A 20,821-nucleotide genomic window follows, 5' to 3' on the forward strand; every position below is an offset into this window, starting at 1 on the left:
GCGACATACAAACGCACATGCGATCGAGCACGTTAAAGTACAAATGTTCGAGCCCTTCGCGATGATACACGCTATCTCGAGTCCCTACGCCCGCACATACCTGAACCGTACAATGAATATCACATTCAGAATCACGGCCCGCTACAATTGGCCTAATGCTGTGTTTTATTGGGCGACATTGCCTGTCTCGTCTGCAAATTGTAGTATGTGATTCTGACGGGGAGCCCTTCCGAGAACCTAGCTCTACAGCTCCAGTAGGACAACTCTCGAAAAAAAAATTGTAATAACTCTTGCTTATTGTAACACCATTTATACTTGCTTAGCACTGGCCATTTAAAAGTTCTGCGAAAACATTTACAGCAGTAAGAAGCAGATAGTAGGTTTGTTCCAATACTTTTTCTCTTCTGGTAGCAAACCGGAGTAAAAATGTGCAAGTATTTTTTGCTCCGAAGCAACTTCCGTGTACTAGAACAAACCTGGTGTGACTCTCGCGCTCGTACACGAATGAGGCGGGTGTGTTGTCTTCTCGTTACACATATAAAAAACTAGGCTTTTTGTTGGAGACGAACCACTGCGACCAGTTTTTAGATCTATTGTGGTATGCCCCTTCCTTAATCTAAATGTACTATCTACTATGACATATCACTATTGATGAGTGATTGTCGTTATTGAGATACACACTCTTCCCATTAAGACACTCCACTTCGTATGAAGTTTATTACCTGCTTGGGATTTGCAGTCCAAATATCAAAAGACTCCAATGTTCCTTTACCGAGGACTCTTAGTCTGCGTTGTATCAATGCACTGCATTCGCAGAGCAGATCAAGGCTTAGTAGGTCTTCATCTTGATAGGGGCTGGATGGGCGGATGGACGTCGCTGATGGCCGATAAATGGCAATGAAAATGAATTGAGGTATTTTTAATAAGAGCGTTATGATAGGCGATAGTCTCAAAAATACTTCGGGTTGATCCAATGACTTTTCGTGATTTGATCTTTTACGTATCGGCGTTTTGTGATTCGGTCACTGATGGTTTTGAGCCAGGGTTGTTAATCGCTAATTAATCGTCATCGTCGATAACGTTAACCACCCGTCAACGTCATCGGAAACTCCGTTAACGATAATGTATCGTCGGATTCATCGTCATCGTCGATAATTCATTGGTGGTTATCGTGATACATTTTGCGTTACTTTCCCCTTTCCCGTTTATTGGAGTTGAAGTTGATGTGGTTAACTTTCAATTGTTTAGAAATAAATAACTATTGAAGGACATGTAGTTGGCAGTAGAAAATCAATAGTTTTGGACATTTTCTATGCACAGGGGGGGGGGGGGGGGTCTGACGATGTGTTAAAATGGAATTTTTTGTCAACTTTTCGGGAGTGTTTTATATTGAAGGGTAAGTTATTGGCAGTTGACAATCAATAGTTTTGGACATTTTCAATACACAGGGGGTTAAACGATGTGTCAGAATGGATTTTGTTCAACTTTTGGGGAAAGTTTATTATATTGAAGAACCTGTTGGTAAGTGAAAATCAATAGTTTTGGGCATTTTCAATGTACCGTCGGTGCGTCAAAATAGCATTTTTTTCAACTTTTCATGAACTTTTTATATTTAAGGGCAGGTTGTTGGTAGTTAAAAATCGATAGTTTTGGACATTTTCAATTCACAGGAGGATCCACCAGTGCAGTGTTTCCAAAGTGGTAAAAAGGTGAAATCCTTGAACCACGAAAAGACATTTTTAGCTATAGTGTCTTCAGCAAAGTTTAGTTATATTGTTTTGCATTTAATAAGTATTAGTTGGGTGATTAATCCCTCCTAAACTGAAAAGCAAGTTTTTGTTTGGTCATTTATGAAAATAAAAAAAAACTATTTGGCAAAGTTGTTGAGAATATCTTAAGTATTAACTTCGCTGAAGAGACTATGTGACAAAAAGGAGATCAGGAAGAGACAGAAGCGGATTCAATGCGAAATTTGCCAATATGACGTTGACCCCAAGGCGATGGTAGGATGATGTTCCATAGGATGACAGACTAGATGACACGACGTTACACGCTCTGAACTTGCGCCAAATAGTTTGTATTCGATTGATCCGCTTCTGACCTAGGGGACCCATGAGGAGATCCGGAAGCAAATAGAAGCGGAATCAATGCGAAGTTTTAATTGCATCACTGACGACTTAGCACGCGTTGTTAGGAGCAGGATACATTGGACCAGACAAAATAGAAAACTTGACGTTACACACTTCGAGACAAACAGGCGCAAAATTTAGTCCTCCTCTCGAGGACCGGTGTTTATTTGGTGGACAGTCGCTAATCCTTCCGATTTTGCAAATTTTGTCTCGCGGGACGGACCGAGATCCCTCAAGCTATAAGCTGCAGTCCTATCAACCCGTTAAAAAAAAAACTTCGCTGAAGAGACTATGTGTCTATCTGTCGATTTTAATATACATTTGTGGAGATTTCTTTGATATACCCCTGAAAATTACGTTTTTTTTAAAATACTTTTCCTGGTGATTTTGTAGAATTTTAAAATGTTCCACGATTTTGTTCTGCATAAGAAAATACAGAATGTAATGTAATGTAAGTTTATTTGTAACTCTTACAACTTAGCAGTTATCGAACTATCAAAACCGTTTGGTGGGCTCTAGCCTACGTTCAAGTCAAATTCGAGTAATCTCCTTCTTTAGCATATTTTTCTTATCTTAGGCTTTGTTGAGGGACTAAAGAAGAATATTTTAACCGCTGCGGTTTATTAAAAAGAAAGAAAAAAATATGTTTGCGTTTCGACTTCGTCTCTTCAGAACCAGAAAAAAATATGTGCCGACTTTGTCAATGTTATCGTTTCATCAGCCTAAAATTCTCCAAGGGGCTGATAAAAACGGGTCTTCGCTGTATTCAAAAACGCTTTTAATCCACCTAACAGTGTGATAAGACATTTCTTATAACTCTTATCACTCTCTTCGGATATTATATCGTTTGAGAACATTTAGAACTTGATGCTTCGCGATGTTTTTGATAACACATACTACATGGGATAGTGGCAGGACTCAGAGAATCACTCAAATCAGCATTGGACAACATCAGTGCTGGAAATCTCAAACCAAATCAATGGGAAGGCGAAAAAATGGCTCATAAAATAGACATACAAACGAATTATTGCTAATGCTCTGTTAATAAAATATCTAAATTCCTCAATCAATGCATTGTGGTGGGAAAACTGAATTTTCTAAAGGGGTTATGTATATTGTACTGAGCCAAAAAAAATCGATTTTTTTTAATCGATTTGAAGTTTATACTTTACTCAAATTACCAACGCGACTGAGAATTAAGAAATCAACGCTTTTTCTTGAAAAAACCCACCATTCAAAGAAAATCAACAGTGCATATTTCCAGACTTGGTTTTATTTCCTATTTAAGAACTATTGTGTTTTTTACATCCTAGATTGCATGATTCAGTGATCGAAACCCAAAACTTCATGAAGTATTTGAAATTATTAAATTAAAATTTGTGTCTGCTATTGAAATTGACAAAATGATTGTATATATAGTATATAGTCCCTTTGGCGATTGTTTACTTTTTCGGTCCCACCTATCAGCATTGAAGTATCGCCCTTACGTTTTTTTACAATACCAATTTTACAATTGGTGGGGGTTTGGTGAAAATCGATCTTAATGTCTTAACGGCATAATTCCGAAACCGTAATTTTTGAAGTTTTAAAATTATGCAGAATTAATTTTTCAGAAACAGAGCAAAAAAGTACCAAAGTCCAAAAAAATCAATTTTTGTCAAACGTTATTTTTTCGAGTTTACATCAAATCTTAATGTTTCATGCATTATAATGTCATTTGGCATCAAAAATACAAATTTGATTTTGAAAATTTTTCATTTCAGTTCATATGGGAATTTGCTGTGTGATTGCACTCTTCAACTCGTAGCTCCGGAACCGGAAGTCCAATGAATAAAAAATTCAATAGCAGCCGAAGGGAAGATTGTACCTTTCATTTGAGACTAACTTTGTGCAAATCGATCCAGCCATCTCTGATTAACAGAGGTCACGTTTTTTCCACATACACACATACGCACACATACATACAGACATACATACACACACAGACATTTTCCGATCTCCACGAACTGAGTCGATTAGCATATGACACTCGGCCCTCCCGGTCGGGATTAGATCGACGAATTTTTGAGTTAATGAGAAAGGCAAAAACATTTTTAGCAAATGTTGAAATTTATACATTTTTTGGTGAGCAGTTCTATGTTTCATAGACATTAAATCAATTTTAACTTCGCTTCCTATTAAATAAAGACCCTTATTACAGTACATCTCTACGAAAACGAGATCAATTTGAAAATAAATCTGAGGATTATGATTGATTTCAGAACTCTGGAATTTTCTATTGGAATGTTTTCAGGCAGGAATTTGATATTGATGCTATTAGACAACTGTGAAATCAAGACCAAGAGATCAGTTACATATCAGGACCCCATTCCGACAATTTATCAAAAGTCCTCATGATGTTTACAACAACAGGTTATCAATCTACGGATCAGATAATTGTTATTGTAATATTGAATTAAATCAGTCTGCATCAATAAATTTTCAACTTCAATACAATATATTTTTTTTTGGGTGCTGTGGGGGGGGGGGGGTTGTATGGTGTTAAACCCCAAAACCTTCTCTTGGCTACGCCGTTGCTTGGAGTTATTTATTTTGCTTTTCATTTTCCGATATGTTTCAGATCGATCTGATGGTTATAAGTTAGAAAAATTGCAGTCAGAAGGTTCGCACAAATGAACATTTTTGTACTGATAAGTTATCAAGTTCCTTCCAGACAACTTGGAAGTGTTCAGTGATTATTTCTAGCTGTTGTAGATAGTAAAATGAAATACAAAATTCGTTTTATCGAAATAATGTTTGGTTTATTTCAATGGATTATTACTATATTGAACAATAAATAGGCGACAAAGAGTAATCAACAAACAACAAGCCATAACTTTTAAAGTATTCAAAATAGATATTTGAAGTCTTCAGTAAAGCTATTCGCAAAAGTAAGAGCTACAAATTTGCTGAAGGCATCATTTCGATATAATCACTTCCAAAAAAAATTGTAAAAATATCTCACTCATAGGGAGATTAATCAGCAAAAGCACAATACCGAAAGAAAGGGCATATTGCCTCCATTAAATTCTCCGAAGATACTATTGACCTAAAATAAGCCGTTTTGGCGTTAATAATAGATTACATGTTTTTGGTCATATTTCTGGCAATGGGAAATGATAAAAATCTTTCGTCCGCATTTAATGTTAAATATCTCTTTTGAAAATAGTCCGATTTCAACAATCTGTAGCTTGTTTGAAAGGTATTCGTTGAAGCTGTTTAAAAACATATAAATTGTTAATCCATATTATCAATTTCGGCAGATAATTTAAAAAAAAACTGCAAAAAACGCTATTTTTGCGCATTCAAACATTCATATCTTGGAAACTAAACATCAGAATCAAAAACAAATTGATAGCGTTCATACTGTTTTTTAGTTCTTTCATTTAAAAATGGTTTGGATAAGATCGGTTCAGCCATTGCTGAGAAACACGAATGAGAATTTGTCCGTTACATACACACACACACAGACACACACACACACAGACATTGTCCCAAATCGTCGAGCTGAGTCGATTGGTATATAAGACTCGGCCCTCCGGGCCTCGGAAAAAATCTTGAAAGTTTGAGCGAATTCTATACATTTCTTTTATAAGAAATGTAAAAACGTCTAAAACTCTATTATGATGCCCTTTATAAATTACACTACATATTTAAGGGTAACAGAAGGAAGCATGAAGCATCTTGTTACATAGTGGAGAGAAGAAACGGAGGAGGGGGCTAAAAGCTTCCCAACTAGAAAAGGAAATCAAACATTGGAAATATGTATATTTGTCCTTTTTAAAATCCAAAATCTTCCAGTTTAAATTAAAATCTGTTAATCACCACACTACTTAAATGTGTAGTGTAACTTGTGAATGGCCTAATAATAGTGGATTAGTAGTTTTTTTTTCAATATATGTTTTTGCGTGCTAAAATACTAATTACACAATAGCTCAAAATTTGTTCTTCATGGTCAAAACAATTTTGATCACCTTTTTGCCGCTTGGAAACAGTGTGCACCTGAGACTCTTCAGTGCACCAACTTACTCGAAAAGTTGAAAAAATCCATTTTTACACATCGTTGAATCCTTCTACGTATTGAAAATGTCCAAAATTATTGATTTTCAACTACCAAAAATTTTTCCTTCAATATAATGCACTTTCCCGGAAAGTTGAAAAAATTTCATTTTGACGTATCGTCGGACCCCACTGTGCATAGAAAATGTCCAAAACTATTGATTTTCAACTGCCAACAATACCCAAGTAACAATTGAAGTTTTATAGCACGCTACAAGTGCAATCTAAGTTTCATCAGTGGCTATAATACTATCATAAAACCACTATTGTTACTAGGGTATGTCATTCAATAACTATTTATTTCCCAACAATTGAAAGTTAAGCGCATCAACTTCAACTCCCATAAACGGGAAAGTTACGCAAAACGTATCGCGATAACCGATAAACCGACGATGACGATGAATCCGACGTTATAATTATCGACGATGACGATGAAGGCGACGATACTTTATCGTTAACGCAGTTTCCGATGACGATACATTATCGTTAACGAGTAACGCCAATAAATTATCGTAAAAAATGTGTCGTCTGAACTACCTTGTTTTGATCCTTGAATGATTTCGGTCTTTAGTGATTCGCCTTTCTGTGATTCGGTATTTCGTAGTACGTCCAAACCAATTATCTTTTCTACCTGTTTGGACACATATCAATCAAGCAGTAACATTTATTGAAATTCATTTATTTACATTCTGTAGTGAAAAATTCAATATTCCCATTTTTTTTTCAGGTCTGTACCGATTAATAAAATGGTACCAGAGACTCTAACAATTGATAAAAACGTGGTATCACCAATGCATGGAAGCTCAAGTGCTGTGATGAAAACGCCAAAGACAAATTCATCGTCTAAAATTGGCAATCCGCGTCGTATCAAAAAGCAACAATCTCAGTCGCCAGAGCCTCCTGAACGGAACGAGAAATTGCCCGGTAAACTTTTCAATACATTTTCTTCTACTCTTGTACCAAATCCGATGATGATGACGATGATGTCCAAAACTGGTATAAACGAAAAAAACCTATTTTTGAATCAGTCTGCGCCATTGTTTTATCGCGACCCGATGGACTTTCATCTGTCATTAGCTAAGCATCCAATGTTAGGAAGTTCAGATTGTATGTCACATGATAATCAACATATTTTACAATATTCTGGTTTATCAAACAAACGAGCAAAGAATAAATCGAAAAGCACCATTAAGTTGTCCCAAACCGCTGAATGCAGTGTAAGACAAGTAGGTGACACCAGTAAACTTGCTGCAGATAACGATACAAAAAAATCGATGTCTATGTGTCAGAAAAATTATTCGCCATGTACGGAACCAGACTCAAATCTCTGCAAAGTAAGCTGTCGTGATGTGCAGTTGTCCACTACATCATCCGACTCATCGAGTAGTGACAATGAAGATGACAATAACACCTCTAGCGATACCTGCAGTAGTAGCTCTGCGAGTAACGATTCCGATGAAAGCGAAAGTTCTAATGAGCCATTAGCATTATATGATAGTAGCAACTGTGATAACATTCAAACTCATTGGCCTGCTGCAAATAGTAGCAAATCAGCTCAAATCGGATCTGTTATATTGGAAGGAAGTGAACAAAATAAAAAAATCATGACAGCGTTCGTGGCCAATATGCTAACCAACAACGATCCATGGGGGTTTGCTGCCGAAGCAAAGAAAAATATAGATATCTTTAGTGGTACGTCGGAAAAGATGGTTACAATTGAAACAATATCGGCGAATAAATTACGGCGAGATATTAAACACAAACCTGTAGAAGCAAAAAAATCGAACAATGGGCTAAAGCCTTTACTAGACACTTCCGAGAAACCTGAAATGGATGCTTATTTTACATCTGTTGCTTCACTGAACCCTAGGTCAAGTAAAAGAATAATAAAAATAGTACGAAGTAATCAAATGACCGCAGCACAAAATGTGTTAAAAAAACAAAACGGTGTGGATTCATTCCTCAACCATGAAGGCAGAAAGGAATGTATTACTAACAAAAGCACAATTTTGAGTCGTTGTTTTTCTCCGTTGAAATACAACCAACAGGTGTTAAAAGACAACTACAATCTCTTCATGAGCTCCATTGGTGAAGAAGGAATGCCAGACAAACTATCGCCGAGTAAACTTGTTAAAAAAGCTATAAATGAAAAGCATTATGAGCAACTTAACAAAAAATATTACTCAAAGAACAACTCACAAACCTTAAAAACGTTCACCGAAAACATCTTCAACTATCCTAGTGACTGTGATAGTAGTAATCATGTTTTGATTAGTGGCATATCAATAAAACAGGCAACCACAAATAGTGGATGCATGTCGGTCCCAGATGCGAATGGTGGTCAATTTGACGCAATGCAACACCTATCACCATACACCAAAACTCCCTCTATAATGGGTAAGATATATCAAATTCATATGGCTTCACTAAACATAACTGTTCAGACAGAATAGAACTAAACATTAAAATTGAGTTATAAGCTAATTGTACCCCGAATATTATCTATACTGACCTCATTTTTTGTCACCTTGTCTTAAATTTTTTTGCCATGCCTATTTTAGTCATAACAAAACAAAGCTCATCTGCGCTGAAGTATTTTTAGTAAGCAAATTGGCGTTTTGATGTTAAGAATTGAATGTGCAGTAAAATTGAAGTTCAATTTATATCTGTATATTTCACTCGAGCGTGCACTTGGTTGTATTGTCGTTTGGCAGACACGTTTGGCAGAAAGAATGTTTGACCGAAAGGCACACGGCAGAAATATAATTTCGCTCAGAGATGTTCGAAATTCAAAATTTTTGGTAGGATAGAATAAAATTCTACATTTGCTGAAAGCAATGTATCGTATGCATACACTACCTCCACGAACAATTGGTGGGGTTGAAGCAACATTGATATGTCTAAAATGTGACCGTCGTCGACAAGAATAAAACGTTCGGATATTTCCATAAATCGTTGTATTCAATGTCGTTTATCTATATCGTCCTTTCCGTCAAACTTCTTTCTGCCAATCTAGAATCTGCCAAATGACATACCTCCAAGTGCTTTTCGCGTTTTGCAATATCCAATCTTATATACCATGGAAGATTGTTTCATAGATCAATCATGGCTAACATACGACAGAAATGACGCTCGTGATTAAAGGAATTATGGACAGCGTCACAAGCTGGCAGTTATAATGCCTTTGATTCTTCTTACTCATGTTTATCGATAAAATCTAAACATTGCATTACCACGCACGATAAGATCACTAGTAACTTTTAGCGTTTTCGTGTTTACTTGGTGCTACAGCGTGCTATATATATATATACATATATATATATATATATATATATATATATATATATATATATATATATATATATATATATATATATATATATATATATATATATATATATATATATATATATATATATATTTATATATATATATATATATATATATATATATATATATATATATATATATATATATATATATATATATATATATATATATATATATATATATATATATATATATATATATATATTTATATATATATATATATATATATTTATATATATATATATATATATATATATATATATATATATATATATATATATATATATATATATATATATATATATATATATATATATATATATATATATATATATATATATATATATATATATATATATATATATATATATATATATATATATATATATATATATATATATATATATATATATATATATATATATATTTGTAATTTCTTTACTATACTTTTCCTGTAACCGACTTGCAAGTGCTTAAAAGACTCTAATCTAAAAAATATGCTTTATATCGTTATTTACAAGATTTCATTGGAAAACTGAGAAAATGTCCTATCAGTGTATGTACAAATATCTTTTAGTTAAGTGTACTAAATGATTTTTTACTAACGAAATAACTCAAAATTTGTGTTTTTTGGAGAGTTTTTTAATTATTCTGATTATTAATCAACAAAATTTATCGTTACTATTGTTCATTTGATGCCCCTTAATGTTCTCTATAACTTTTTATTAGACACTTTGTCTATATCTCTTTTTATTTTACTGCTATTTAATAGTTAACACAGCATGAGCTCGCTACAAATGTAGTGGGTTCGAAATCGTTATTTTTGCATATGAAACGATGTGATAAAAACGATTTTGCGTCGAAACCAAAAGAGATAATTGAATGGAGTCAAAGAAAGAACTGTAGAACTTGTCGAGATGCATTATTTCCATGATAATAATGGTGATGTTTATTATTTACTATTTTAAGAAAATTAACGAAAATGCTAATAATAGCACTAACTTTAAACTAATTTACTTTTAAAAGAATACTAAATTCACTTAACTGAAAGGTATTAATACATTTTTCACTGTAAAATTTTCCTGGCTTTCGAATAATAAGAAAAAAAAGTACAATAAGTGCCATAATTTTCAATTAGAGCTGGTACTAGTGAAAATGAGATAAAAATATCCAAGTTGAATAACCCAAAATCATGAAAATAAGAAAAGGTAAGTGTATCATGTCAAAGAACGAATTTAGCAGCTTATCAAGACTAACAATCTGAATTATTAAAATGATGAGGTTAACTATTAGGATTTTCAAGAAATGAAAGAAAAATCGTTAAAAATTGTTTAATTTTCAATAAATTACTTTGAACAGGCTACTTAAACTCATTAGCTGAAACATATGAGGGCATCACTCAATGCGAAATTTTCTCACCTTTCGAATGGAACTAAAACATTTAAAATACAAAGTATACTTTTAAAGTTAGAGGTATTTTAAGACAAATAAGTTTTTTACACTAAAAGTTCAATAACTATGTAACGGTTGAGATTTGATGGTATGTGTAGAACATTTTTTTTCTCCAAATATGGCAGTCTATCACCCCCCGAGAGATTCTTAACCATGAACCAAACACCCTGTACATATATATATATATATATATATATATATATATATATATATATATATATATATATATATATATATATATATATATATATATATATATATATATATATATATATATATATATATATATATATATATATATATATATATATATATATATATATATATATATATATATATATATATATATATATATATATATATATATATATATATATATATATATATATATATATATATGTATATATATATATATATTTCTCTGTAGAATTCGTTTTGGAAAATAGTAGCGGGGAACATTCCTTCCAGCTCCTTTGCCGTGGTCCCACGTCAACCGCTCCTGGAGCCGCTTTAACACTCTGGAGACGATTGAATGCTGAATGTTCAACATTTTTCCCAACTGCCGGTGCGACAGGTCAGGCAATTCCAGGTGTTTGGAAAGAATTTGTTCTCTCGACTCGCGTTGGCTCACCTCCATTTTTGTTGAATCGAAAAACACGACTTCGAGTTTGACAGCATGTAAACAATACACATCAATGAGAAAGGGTGCAAAATTTGGTTGATTGTTACCCAATGGTAAAAAAGTTATGCCCTGTTGAATGTGTCGCAATAATTTCGTGTTCGCCCTTTATGAAAAGAGATTAAGTATAAGTAGAATCGTATAAATTGAACGGAAGGAACGTATTCAAAGTTGCTTATATTTGGGAACATAGCCACTTTATTTGACGGTTTGGTTCGCGTGGATGATGGTTCTTCAAGATTACTTGGCAGATTTTGAACATTTGAACTGATATGGTCCCAATACTTTGGATAGTCCACTTAAATTTTAAATTTAATACATTGTATAATTCATTGATGTGTACTTTAGATTTTGGTTTGAATTGGTATGATCCCATTACTTTGGCTTTCACTTAAGTTTTATTGCATTGAGCTAATTGAATGATATTTAATTATGTGTAATGAACCAACAACCATAGGATATTGCATCGGTCTGGATCTAGTTGAATTGACATCAAAAATCATTCAATCTGCCAGTCGTTAGGGTATGCCTTCGCTTCTATCCAACACCTGAAGCACGCGCCGAGTTGCTTTCAGATTCTAGGGATCACCAGAATCCAATTACGTGACGAATGAAAAAAATTTTAAGGTCACGCAAATAAAAAAAAACAAACAAACAACAAACCAGAATACAAGGTATCCAAGCTGCAAATCTCTAAGCACCTTGGTCCGGAGTCCACCGCCAATCCCACGGAGCTTTGGGGTTGGAACAAATTGAAAATAAATCAATAAGTCAGGTTTTGATTTCTGAAAACATCAGCAGTATATTTTTGAAATTTTATCGTTTCACCAGAACGCTAAGTTGGTAACAACGGTACAGTACTTTTGCCAATTTATTATTTGACATATTCTTAATAAATATTTATTATCCACTTGAAATGTGGGTGTACGTTTGAATATTCGACATTTGGTCGTTTGAAATAAGCTTTTAGAAATGAGGACTGAGATTGTATAAATCGCAAGTGATTTGTTTCCCAATTAGGTAATACTTTCATGAAAATATTTAAGAGATGACGCTGCTTCGGTAATAGCTAACGTTAATTTAAATGTATGAAGAAAATATTAAAACTTGGGATTTTGGAGAAACTATAATATTGTAGTTGTAAAATGGATATACATTTGATGCAGAAAAAATATGGGAACAGTTTGTGGAAGTTTATTTACATTTCCAAATAAAATCTGAAAAAACTTTTTGCACCCAAACATTTTACCTATTAGTTTCCACCACGAAAAGTTGAAACTCTTTCTCTCACAATCTCTGTTTAACTCGTTTTGACAGCAGATTACCCACCCATCGCAATCGGCAAAGAATTTGTTCTCTCGACTCGCGTTGGTTCACCTCCATTTTCGTTGAATCGAAAAACACGACTTCGAGTTTGACAGCATGTAAACAATACACATCAATGAGAAAGGGTGCAAAATTTGGTTGATTTTTACCCAATGGTAAAAAAGTTATGCCCAGTTGAATGTGTCGCAATAATTTCGTGTTCGCCCTTTATGAAAAGAGATTAAGTATAAGTAGAATCGTATAAATTGAACGGAAGGAACGTATTCAAAGTTGCTTATATTTGGGAACATAGCCACTTTATTTGACGGTTTGGTTCGCGTGGATGATGATTCTTCAAGATTACTTGGCAGATTTTGAACATTTGAACTGATATGGTCCCAATACTTTGGATAGTCCACTTAAATTTTAAATTAATACTTTCATGAAAATATTTAAGAGATGACGCTGCTTCGGTAATAGCTAACGTTAATTTAAATGTATGAAGAAAATATTAAAACTTGGGATTTTGGAGAAACTATAATATTGTAGTTGTAAAATGGATATACATTTGATGCAGAAAAAATATGGGAACAGTTTGTGGAAGTTTATTTACATTTCCAAATAAAATCTGAAAAAACTTTTTGCACCCAAACATTTTACCTACTAGTTTCCACCACGAAAAGTTGAAACTTTCTCTCACAATCTCTGTTTAACTCGTTTTGACAGCAGATTACCCACCCATCGCAATCGACAAAGAATTTGTTCTCTCGACTCGCGTTGGTTCACCTCCATTTTCGTTGAATCGAAAAACACGACTTCGAGTTTGACAGCATGTAAACAATACACATCAATGAGAAAGGGTGCAAAATTTGGTTGATTTTTACCCAATGGTAAAAAAGTTATGCCCTGTTGAATGTGTCGCAATAATTTCGTGTTCGCCCTTTATGAAAAGAGATTAAGTATAAGTAGAATCGTATAAATTGAACGGAAGGAACGTATTCAAAGTTGCTTATATTTGGGAACATAGCCACTTTATTTGACGGTTTGGTTCGCGTGGATGATGGTTCTTCAAGATTACTTGGCAGATTTTGAACATTTGAACTGATATGGTCCCAATACTTTGGATAGTCCACTTAAATTTTAAATTAATACTTTCATGAAAATATTTAAGAGATGACGCTGCTTCGGTAATAGCTAACGTTAATTTAAATGTATGAAGAAAATATTAAAACTTGGGATTTTGGAGAAACTATAATATTGTAGTTGTAAAATGGATATACATTTGATGCAGAAAAAATATGGGAACAGTTTGTGGAAGTTTATTTACATTTCCAAATAAAATCTGAAAAAACTTTTTGCACCCAAACATTTTACCTATTAGTTTCCACCACGAAAAGTTGAAACTCTTTCTCTCACAACTCTCTGTTTAACTCGTTTTGACAGCAGATTCCCCACCCATCGCAATCGGCATGTTTCCTTTTAGAATGTCAGGTAGTCCGATAACGATTTTGTGCCTCTTTTTCGCAACCATTTTAAACATCTCCCTGTTTGAATTTTTTTAGTATAAATTACTATATTTAGGGAATATCCCTCCCCTAGGTTGACGGGTTTGACGGTATTGCAAACATCTTCAAGCATATTTCAGCGTCAGTTTTTAAAGAAGCTCTGGCAGAGAACTGCTTTAAGATGGTTATTGCATTACGCCTCGATAGTGGTGCATCGAGGAGACCGAGAGGGCTTATGGGCCTTTTTTATGTTTTGTGTTTTTTCATACTCTGCACCAGCCCAAACTAACAGTCAACTAAGAGCCTGTGCACACTGGCGTGGCCGATTGGCGAGTCGCCGTTGATTGACTTTGTCTGTGGGTTGTGTTTGCAGACATTGTTCAACAGCTTAACGGCAGTCTTTGTGAGCACGGCTCGCAGTGAAAGTCATTGTGTGTAGTTCAAATGTTCAAAATCTGCCTAGTAATCTTGAAGAACCATCATCCACGCGAACCAAACCGTCAAATAAAGTGGCTATGTTCCCAAATATAAGCAACTTTGAATACGTTCCTTCCGTTCAATTTATACGATTCTACTTATACTTAATCTCTTTTCATAAAGGGCGAACACGAAATTATTGCGACACATTCAACAGGGCATAACTTTTTTACCATTGGGTAAAAATCAACCAAATTTTGCACACTTTCTCATTGATGTGTATTGTTTACATGCTGTCAAACTCGAAATCGTGTTTTTCGATTCAACGAAAATGGAGGTGAACCAACGCGAGTCGAGAGAACAAATTCTTTCCAAACACTTGGAATGTCCTGACCTGTCGCACCGGCAGTTGGGAAAAATGTTGAACATTCACCATTCAACCGTCTCCAGAGTGTTGAAGCGGCTCCAGGAGCGGTTGACGTGGGACAACAGCAAAGGAGCTGGAAGAAACCCGGGACCGGAGAACAAAAAGACGGAGGGAAAGGTGAAGCGGATGATTAAAGCAAATCCCAACGCCTCAAGCCGTGATTTGGCTAAAAAAGATCGGCATGTCGCAGAGCTACGTCCAGAATGCAAAGAAGAGAGTTGGACTACATACATACAAGGTACAGAACTTCCCAAACAGCGATGAGCGGCAACAATCGACGGCTAAAACTCGGGCACGGAAGCTCTACGAGAAGATGCTGACAAAATATGGCTGCTGTGTGATGGACGACGAAACGTATATAAAAGCCGATTTTAAGCAAATTAAGGGGTTGGAGTTTTTCATCGGCAAGAGCAAGTTGTATGTGGACGACAAATTTAAGAAGAAGAAAATGTCGAAGTCCGCCTCCAAATATCTCATTTGGCAGGCCATCTGCTCTTGCGGACTGAAGAGTGAGCCTTTCGTGACAAAGGGCACAGTAAATGGCGAGATCTACAAATCTGAGTGCCTCGAGAAGCGTCTTTTCCCGTTCTTGCAGCAGCACGATAAAGCTCCGCTATTTTGGCCAGATTTGGCATCATGCCACTATTCTAAAAGTGTCCAGGAGTGGTATGAGGCCAATTCTGTCCATTTTGTTCCAAAGGACATGAATCCGCCAAACTGTCCGGAGCTGCGCCCGGTGGAGCAGTACTGGGCAATGATGAAGCGGGAACTTCGGAAGAGCAAGAAGACAGTCAAAGACGAGAAGGACATGTTAAGAAAATGGAAAAAAAACTGAGAAACTGGTACCGGATGACACTGTAAAGACTTTGATGGAGGGCATCAAGCGAAAATGCGTTCAATTTTACACTCAAGGCTCCATCGATTAACTTTTATTTTGATTTTTGAAGTTAATATATGTATAAAACTACCCTAAAATTTTTGTTTGATTTTAAACATTATAAGAAAATTGGCATGACATTTTCGGTGTCGCAATAATTTCGTGTTCGCCCTTTATTTTGCCTTTCTCATGTAGAAAGGTTGCAATCGGTCGGAATTTCGACTTATTAATCGAGGCCCGCAGGTCCGAATTTCTTATACTATTCCACTCAATTCGTCGAGATCGACAAATGTCTGCATGTGTGTATGTATGTATCTATATATGTATGTATGTATGTGTGAATGTGTCGAACAATATCATCGATTTTCTCAGAGATGGCGCAGCCGATTTGCACAAACTTAGTCTCAAATGAAAGGTACAGCATTTTCATTGTCATTCATTTCTAACTGATCCGAGTTCTGGTTCCGGAATTACAGGGTGATGAGTACGAACACGCAGCATATCCCGATTGCAACATACATATACGGTGATGAATGTAAAAAGGTGATTTTTTTCCAAAATATCACAACAACTGCTTGGATTTGTAGTTCTAGGTCATTAATAGTCATTCAAAGTCTCTTTGGCCACATTGGCCACCATCGACGGTTCCGAAAGCCCCAGCGGAAGTTTTCAAATTCAGAATAACAGTTACATCGATTGCTCAGTGATGTCTGGACCGATTTGACCAAACTTAGCCTCAAATGAACGGTGTTGCTCCCTAAAAACTGCCTTTAAATTTTATTTCGATCCATCTTCCGGTTGCGGAGTTACGGATTGTGTAGTGTGGTCACAGAGAAAACTCCTATTCAAACCGATATCCCAATGAAAGCAATTGTTTTTTTTTGCTAAAATAGGAGCATCTTGTATTTGTAGTTCTATGTTATTGGCGGCCCATCGAAATCTTGTTAGCCACATTGACCACCGTAGACGGTTCTGGAAGCTCCCGGCAAAATGGAAAATTCAAGATTAAAACCTGTTTTAATCCATTTAGTGGTGCAATTGTGCCTTTCTCATTTATCCAAACTATGATTCATTAGCTGGTTGTGTTAAATAAAATTGGCAACGGTTCTATCACATTCGCCCGAAAGTCATTTACCCGAATGACGTTCGCCCGAAAATCAATTGCCAGAATGAACCATTTACCCGTATGTCATTAATCCGAATGGACCATTTACCCGAATGCCATAAACCCGAAGATTCTATCACATTTGCCCGAATGACATTTGCCCAAATGACATTTGCCCGAAAGCCATTTACCCGAATGACATTTGCCCGAATGTCACATAAACCCGAATGTCATTCACCCGAATACCACGAACACCCGAAAGATATTCGCCCGAATGAAACATAAACCCGAATACCATTCGCGCGAATTCCATATACCCGAAAAACATCGAAATGTTAATCGAAAAAATTTAGTTTATTAAGCTGAAATACAAATTTTATAACATTTGATGCTATGAAGAAATTAACACTAAAGCTATACCAGTCAAATAGTTCATCCAATCACCTGGATTGTATGCTTTAACTCTTAATTTATATGGTCCTTTCGTGAGTTCTTTTTAGACTTTTTAGCTGTTGGTACCGCTTGCAGTGTACGTGAAACATCCGCACTAGGGTGTTTCTTTTCAAACAGCAACTTTTTCAACACACCATAAAATGTAGGATTTCCACGGCTTAACAAACCGTTCCATTTATTGTGCCAGCCTTCCACGTTATTGCACAGTTGGACGAGCCCGGACTTAAGTCCATATATGAAGGTTATGCGATATTCTCACTAGTATTTTTCTCGTATCAGCTAAGCCATCAGAGACATTTTCGCGAGATTTTAGGTGTTTTGAATGCAAAATGAATTTTTGACAGCTTTTTGAAGGGCATAACTCAAGTGTTTTTTGCATTATTTGACTATAGGAACTATATACGGTTATTCTCGTTTTTCAAAGAAACGGTTGATTTTATGAATTGCATTACTTCACCAAAATTATCCGTGTGATAAAATTACATCGTAAAATCGCCAAAAATAAGTCACTAGTTAGTTTAGTTAGTGTTTAGATAACTGTTTGTCATGAATTTTTATTGAATTCGAACTTCTAAAGCGATAACAACAACGACGCCCGTGAATGCCCGCGATCACACTATACTCATTCGAAAGCTTTTCATTTTCTCTTTAAAATGAGCCTATGCTAGTTTTGCGAAAACTTGCGATAAGCAGTCAAAATTTGAAATACCTGTTTTAATCCACCTAGAGGTGCAATTGTGCCTTTCTCATTTCTCCAAACTATGATTTAATAGCTGGTTCGTAAAATATAACATTATGGAAATGTCTTACATTCTTATTACACTTGGTAAGTATATATAAGAGCACTTTTTTGCATTCATCGCGGTATCGGTTTGAATCGGAGTTTTCTATGTGATCGCACTCCACAACCCGTAACTCCAGAGCCGGAAGTCGGATGGAGGATTTAATATCAGTTTCCGTGGACGCAACACCTTTCATTTGAGACTAAGTTGATCAAATCGGTCTAGCCATTTTCGAGAAACCAATATAACCGTTATTCTGAATTTGGATGCTTCCGGATCCGTCGATGGTGGCCAGTGCACAGTGGTCGCAATGGTACCAAAACGTGCGTTTAATTAATGGTGCTCTAGGAGTTGATTTCAGCGATTTGGTGTGTTAGAAACACTTTTTCAAAATGGAAGACCCCTTCTTTCGATGTATACTGAATTGTGATTAATCCACCTACAAGTAAGATAGAAAATTTATTTCCACTAACTTATAAGATAGAGGCACGATGTCAATGACAAAGTTATAGTAAATTCTACTGCGAGAAAACTTGTTGAACATGCAAACTCTCCAAAATGTAATGGTGTTGAGATAAAGCACGTTGTTTGTGGGAGGCACCCAAAAAATCATTTTTTTATTATAACTTTTTTCTGAGATTTTTGCAATTCTTCAAATGTTCTATGAAGTTGTTGAAATTAAGAAATAGCAGATATTTGTCGAAGACGTCAACATTTTTTATTTCAAAACTTAAGAGTTATTAAATAAAGTGGGTTAAAAATACCGCCATTTTGAATGACAATTACTAAGAGATGTGGAAATATGTGGAAGACATTTCGATTCTATGAGAAAGACAGTGAAAAGTACTATAAGCAAAAATACTACTCACAACCGGCATCCACCGGCCTGTATATAAAAAATACTTTCCGGCAATGCATGTTTTTCATTTTGTAACAAAATAATTACGACATTTTAAGCATAACTATTTATAGCAATTGTTTCTATATGTTATTCTATTCTACGAATATTCTAAAAAATCTTTGAAAATGTCAAAGTACACATATGAATCCAAAACTCTCAGCTCTGTAGTCTCCAACTTACGAATTATTTCTAAACTAGCACAACAACAAAAGTGATCAACTAAAAAATGCGCAAAAAATTTTGGCTGTCTTTACAAGAATAAAAACCATTACAAACAGTTTTTGGGTTACTGTGCCCTAATTCTTCTTAGCTCCTCTATTCATCTCACCCATTGGAACTCATTAGTTTGAGAAGTTTTTGCTATCTCTATTCAACGCATTAGCTCAAAAAGTCTGTTTCTTAGGAACGAAGGAAAGATGGTGATACTTATTTAAGCGCAATCCAGTCACTCTAAGTCGAGTTATCAACGAAATATTGTGACATCCCGACTAATAAATTCTTTTGCAAGCACGCATTGAATGATTAAATATTTGAAATTAACCCTCAAAAAGGCAATCGAAAATTGTGACTTCATAAAGCATCGCTTCTAAGACCCAATGAAACCAAGAGCCTCTTTTTTGTCGTTTTACCAGTGAGAGAATCGAAAGCCCGAAAACGCTCGATCATTTGTATTTCGAATTACAAATTCATTGAAACTAGGGAACTGTAACTAGCCGAGCCTCTGAGACCCCTTGCCTTTTTGAGGGTTAAAATTTGACAGAGATGTAATATATAGGTGAAAATATATTTCTAAAGATTTTCTGGCAAGTCGGATCCTAAGTAGCAACTCTGACTACACAGTCGTTTCGTGAAAATGATATCTAATACTCTTTGCTATGGTTCATACTCACGAAAATACAGTAAACCTTTTTAGACGTCTCTAGTGTTCACTTTCCAAATCCTGTTAATTTATGAATAGTTTCAGATAACAAGAATTCAAAGTTCACGATTTATAGGTGTATTTATTACTCTCAATGATTTTTTAGAATATTCGACACAATCACTAAAAAATCAGCATAATTTTTTTTAGCGATTGTTTCTCGTAGTCGTACTTATTTTGTTACAAAATGCAAAACATACATTGCCGGAAAATATTTTTTGTATACAGACCAGTGGATACCCGTTGTAAGTAGTATTTTTTCTTATAGTACTTTTCACTGTCTTTCTCATAGAATCAAAATGTCTTCCACATATTTCCACATCTCTTAGTAATTGTCATTCAAAATGGCGGTATTTTTAACCCACTTTATTTAATAATTCTTAAGTTTTGAAATAAAAAATGTTGACGTCTTCGACAAATATCTGCAATTTCTTAATTTCAT

General features: G+C 34.9%; 1 protein-coding gene across 11 annotated transcripts in view; it reads left to right on the forward strand.

Moving 5' to 3' along the window:
- The window catches only part of LOC131682902 (histone acetyltransferase KAT6A), a 418,542-nt gene that overhangs the window by 233,383 nt on the left and 164,338 nt on the right, over positions 1-20,821 (forward strand). For 10 of the 11 annotated variants that reach the window (XM_058964705.1, XM_058964704.1, XM_058964706.1 and 7 more), the window contains one exon: positions 6,955-8,624. In XM_058964705.1, coding sequence (XP_058820688.1) covers positions 6,955-8,624 — 1,670 coding nt within the window. The remainder of the gene's footprint in view (positions 1-6,954; positions 8,625-20,821) is intronic. The other variant, XM_058964713.1, reaches the window with a different exon arrangement.

The sequence above is a fragment of the Topomyia yanbarensis genome, chromosome 2, assembly GCF_030247195.1.
Source record: "Topomyia yanbarensis strain Yona2022 chromosome 2, ASM3024719v1, whole genome shotgun sequence".
NCBI classification, from domain to species: domain Eukaryota; kingdom Metazoa; phylum Arthropoda; class Insecta; order Diptera; family Culicidae; genus Topomyia; species Topomyia yanbarensis.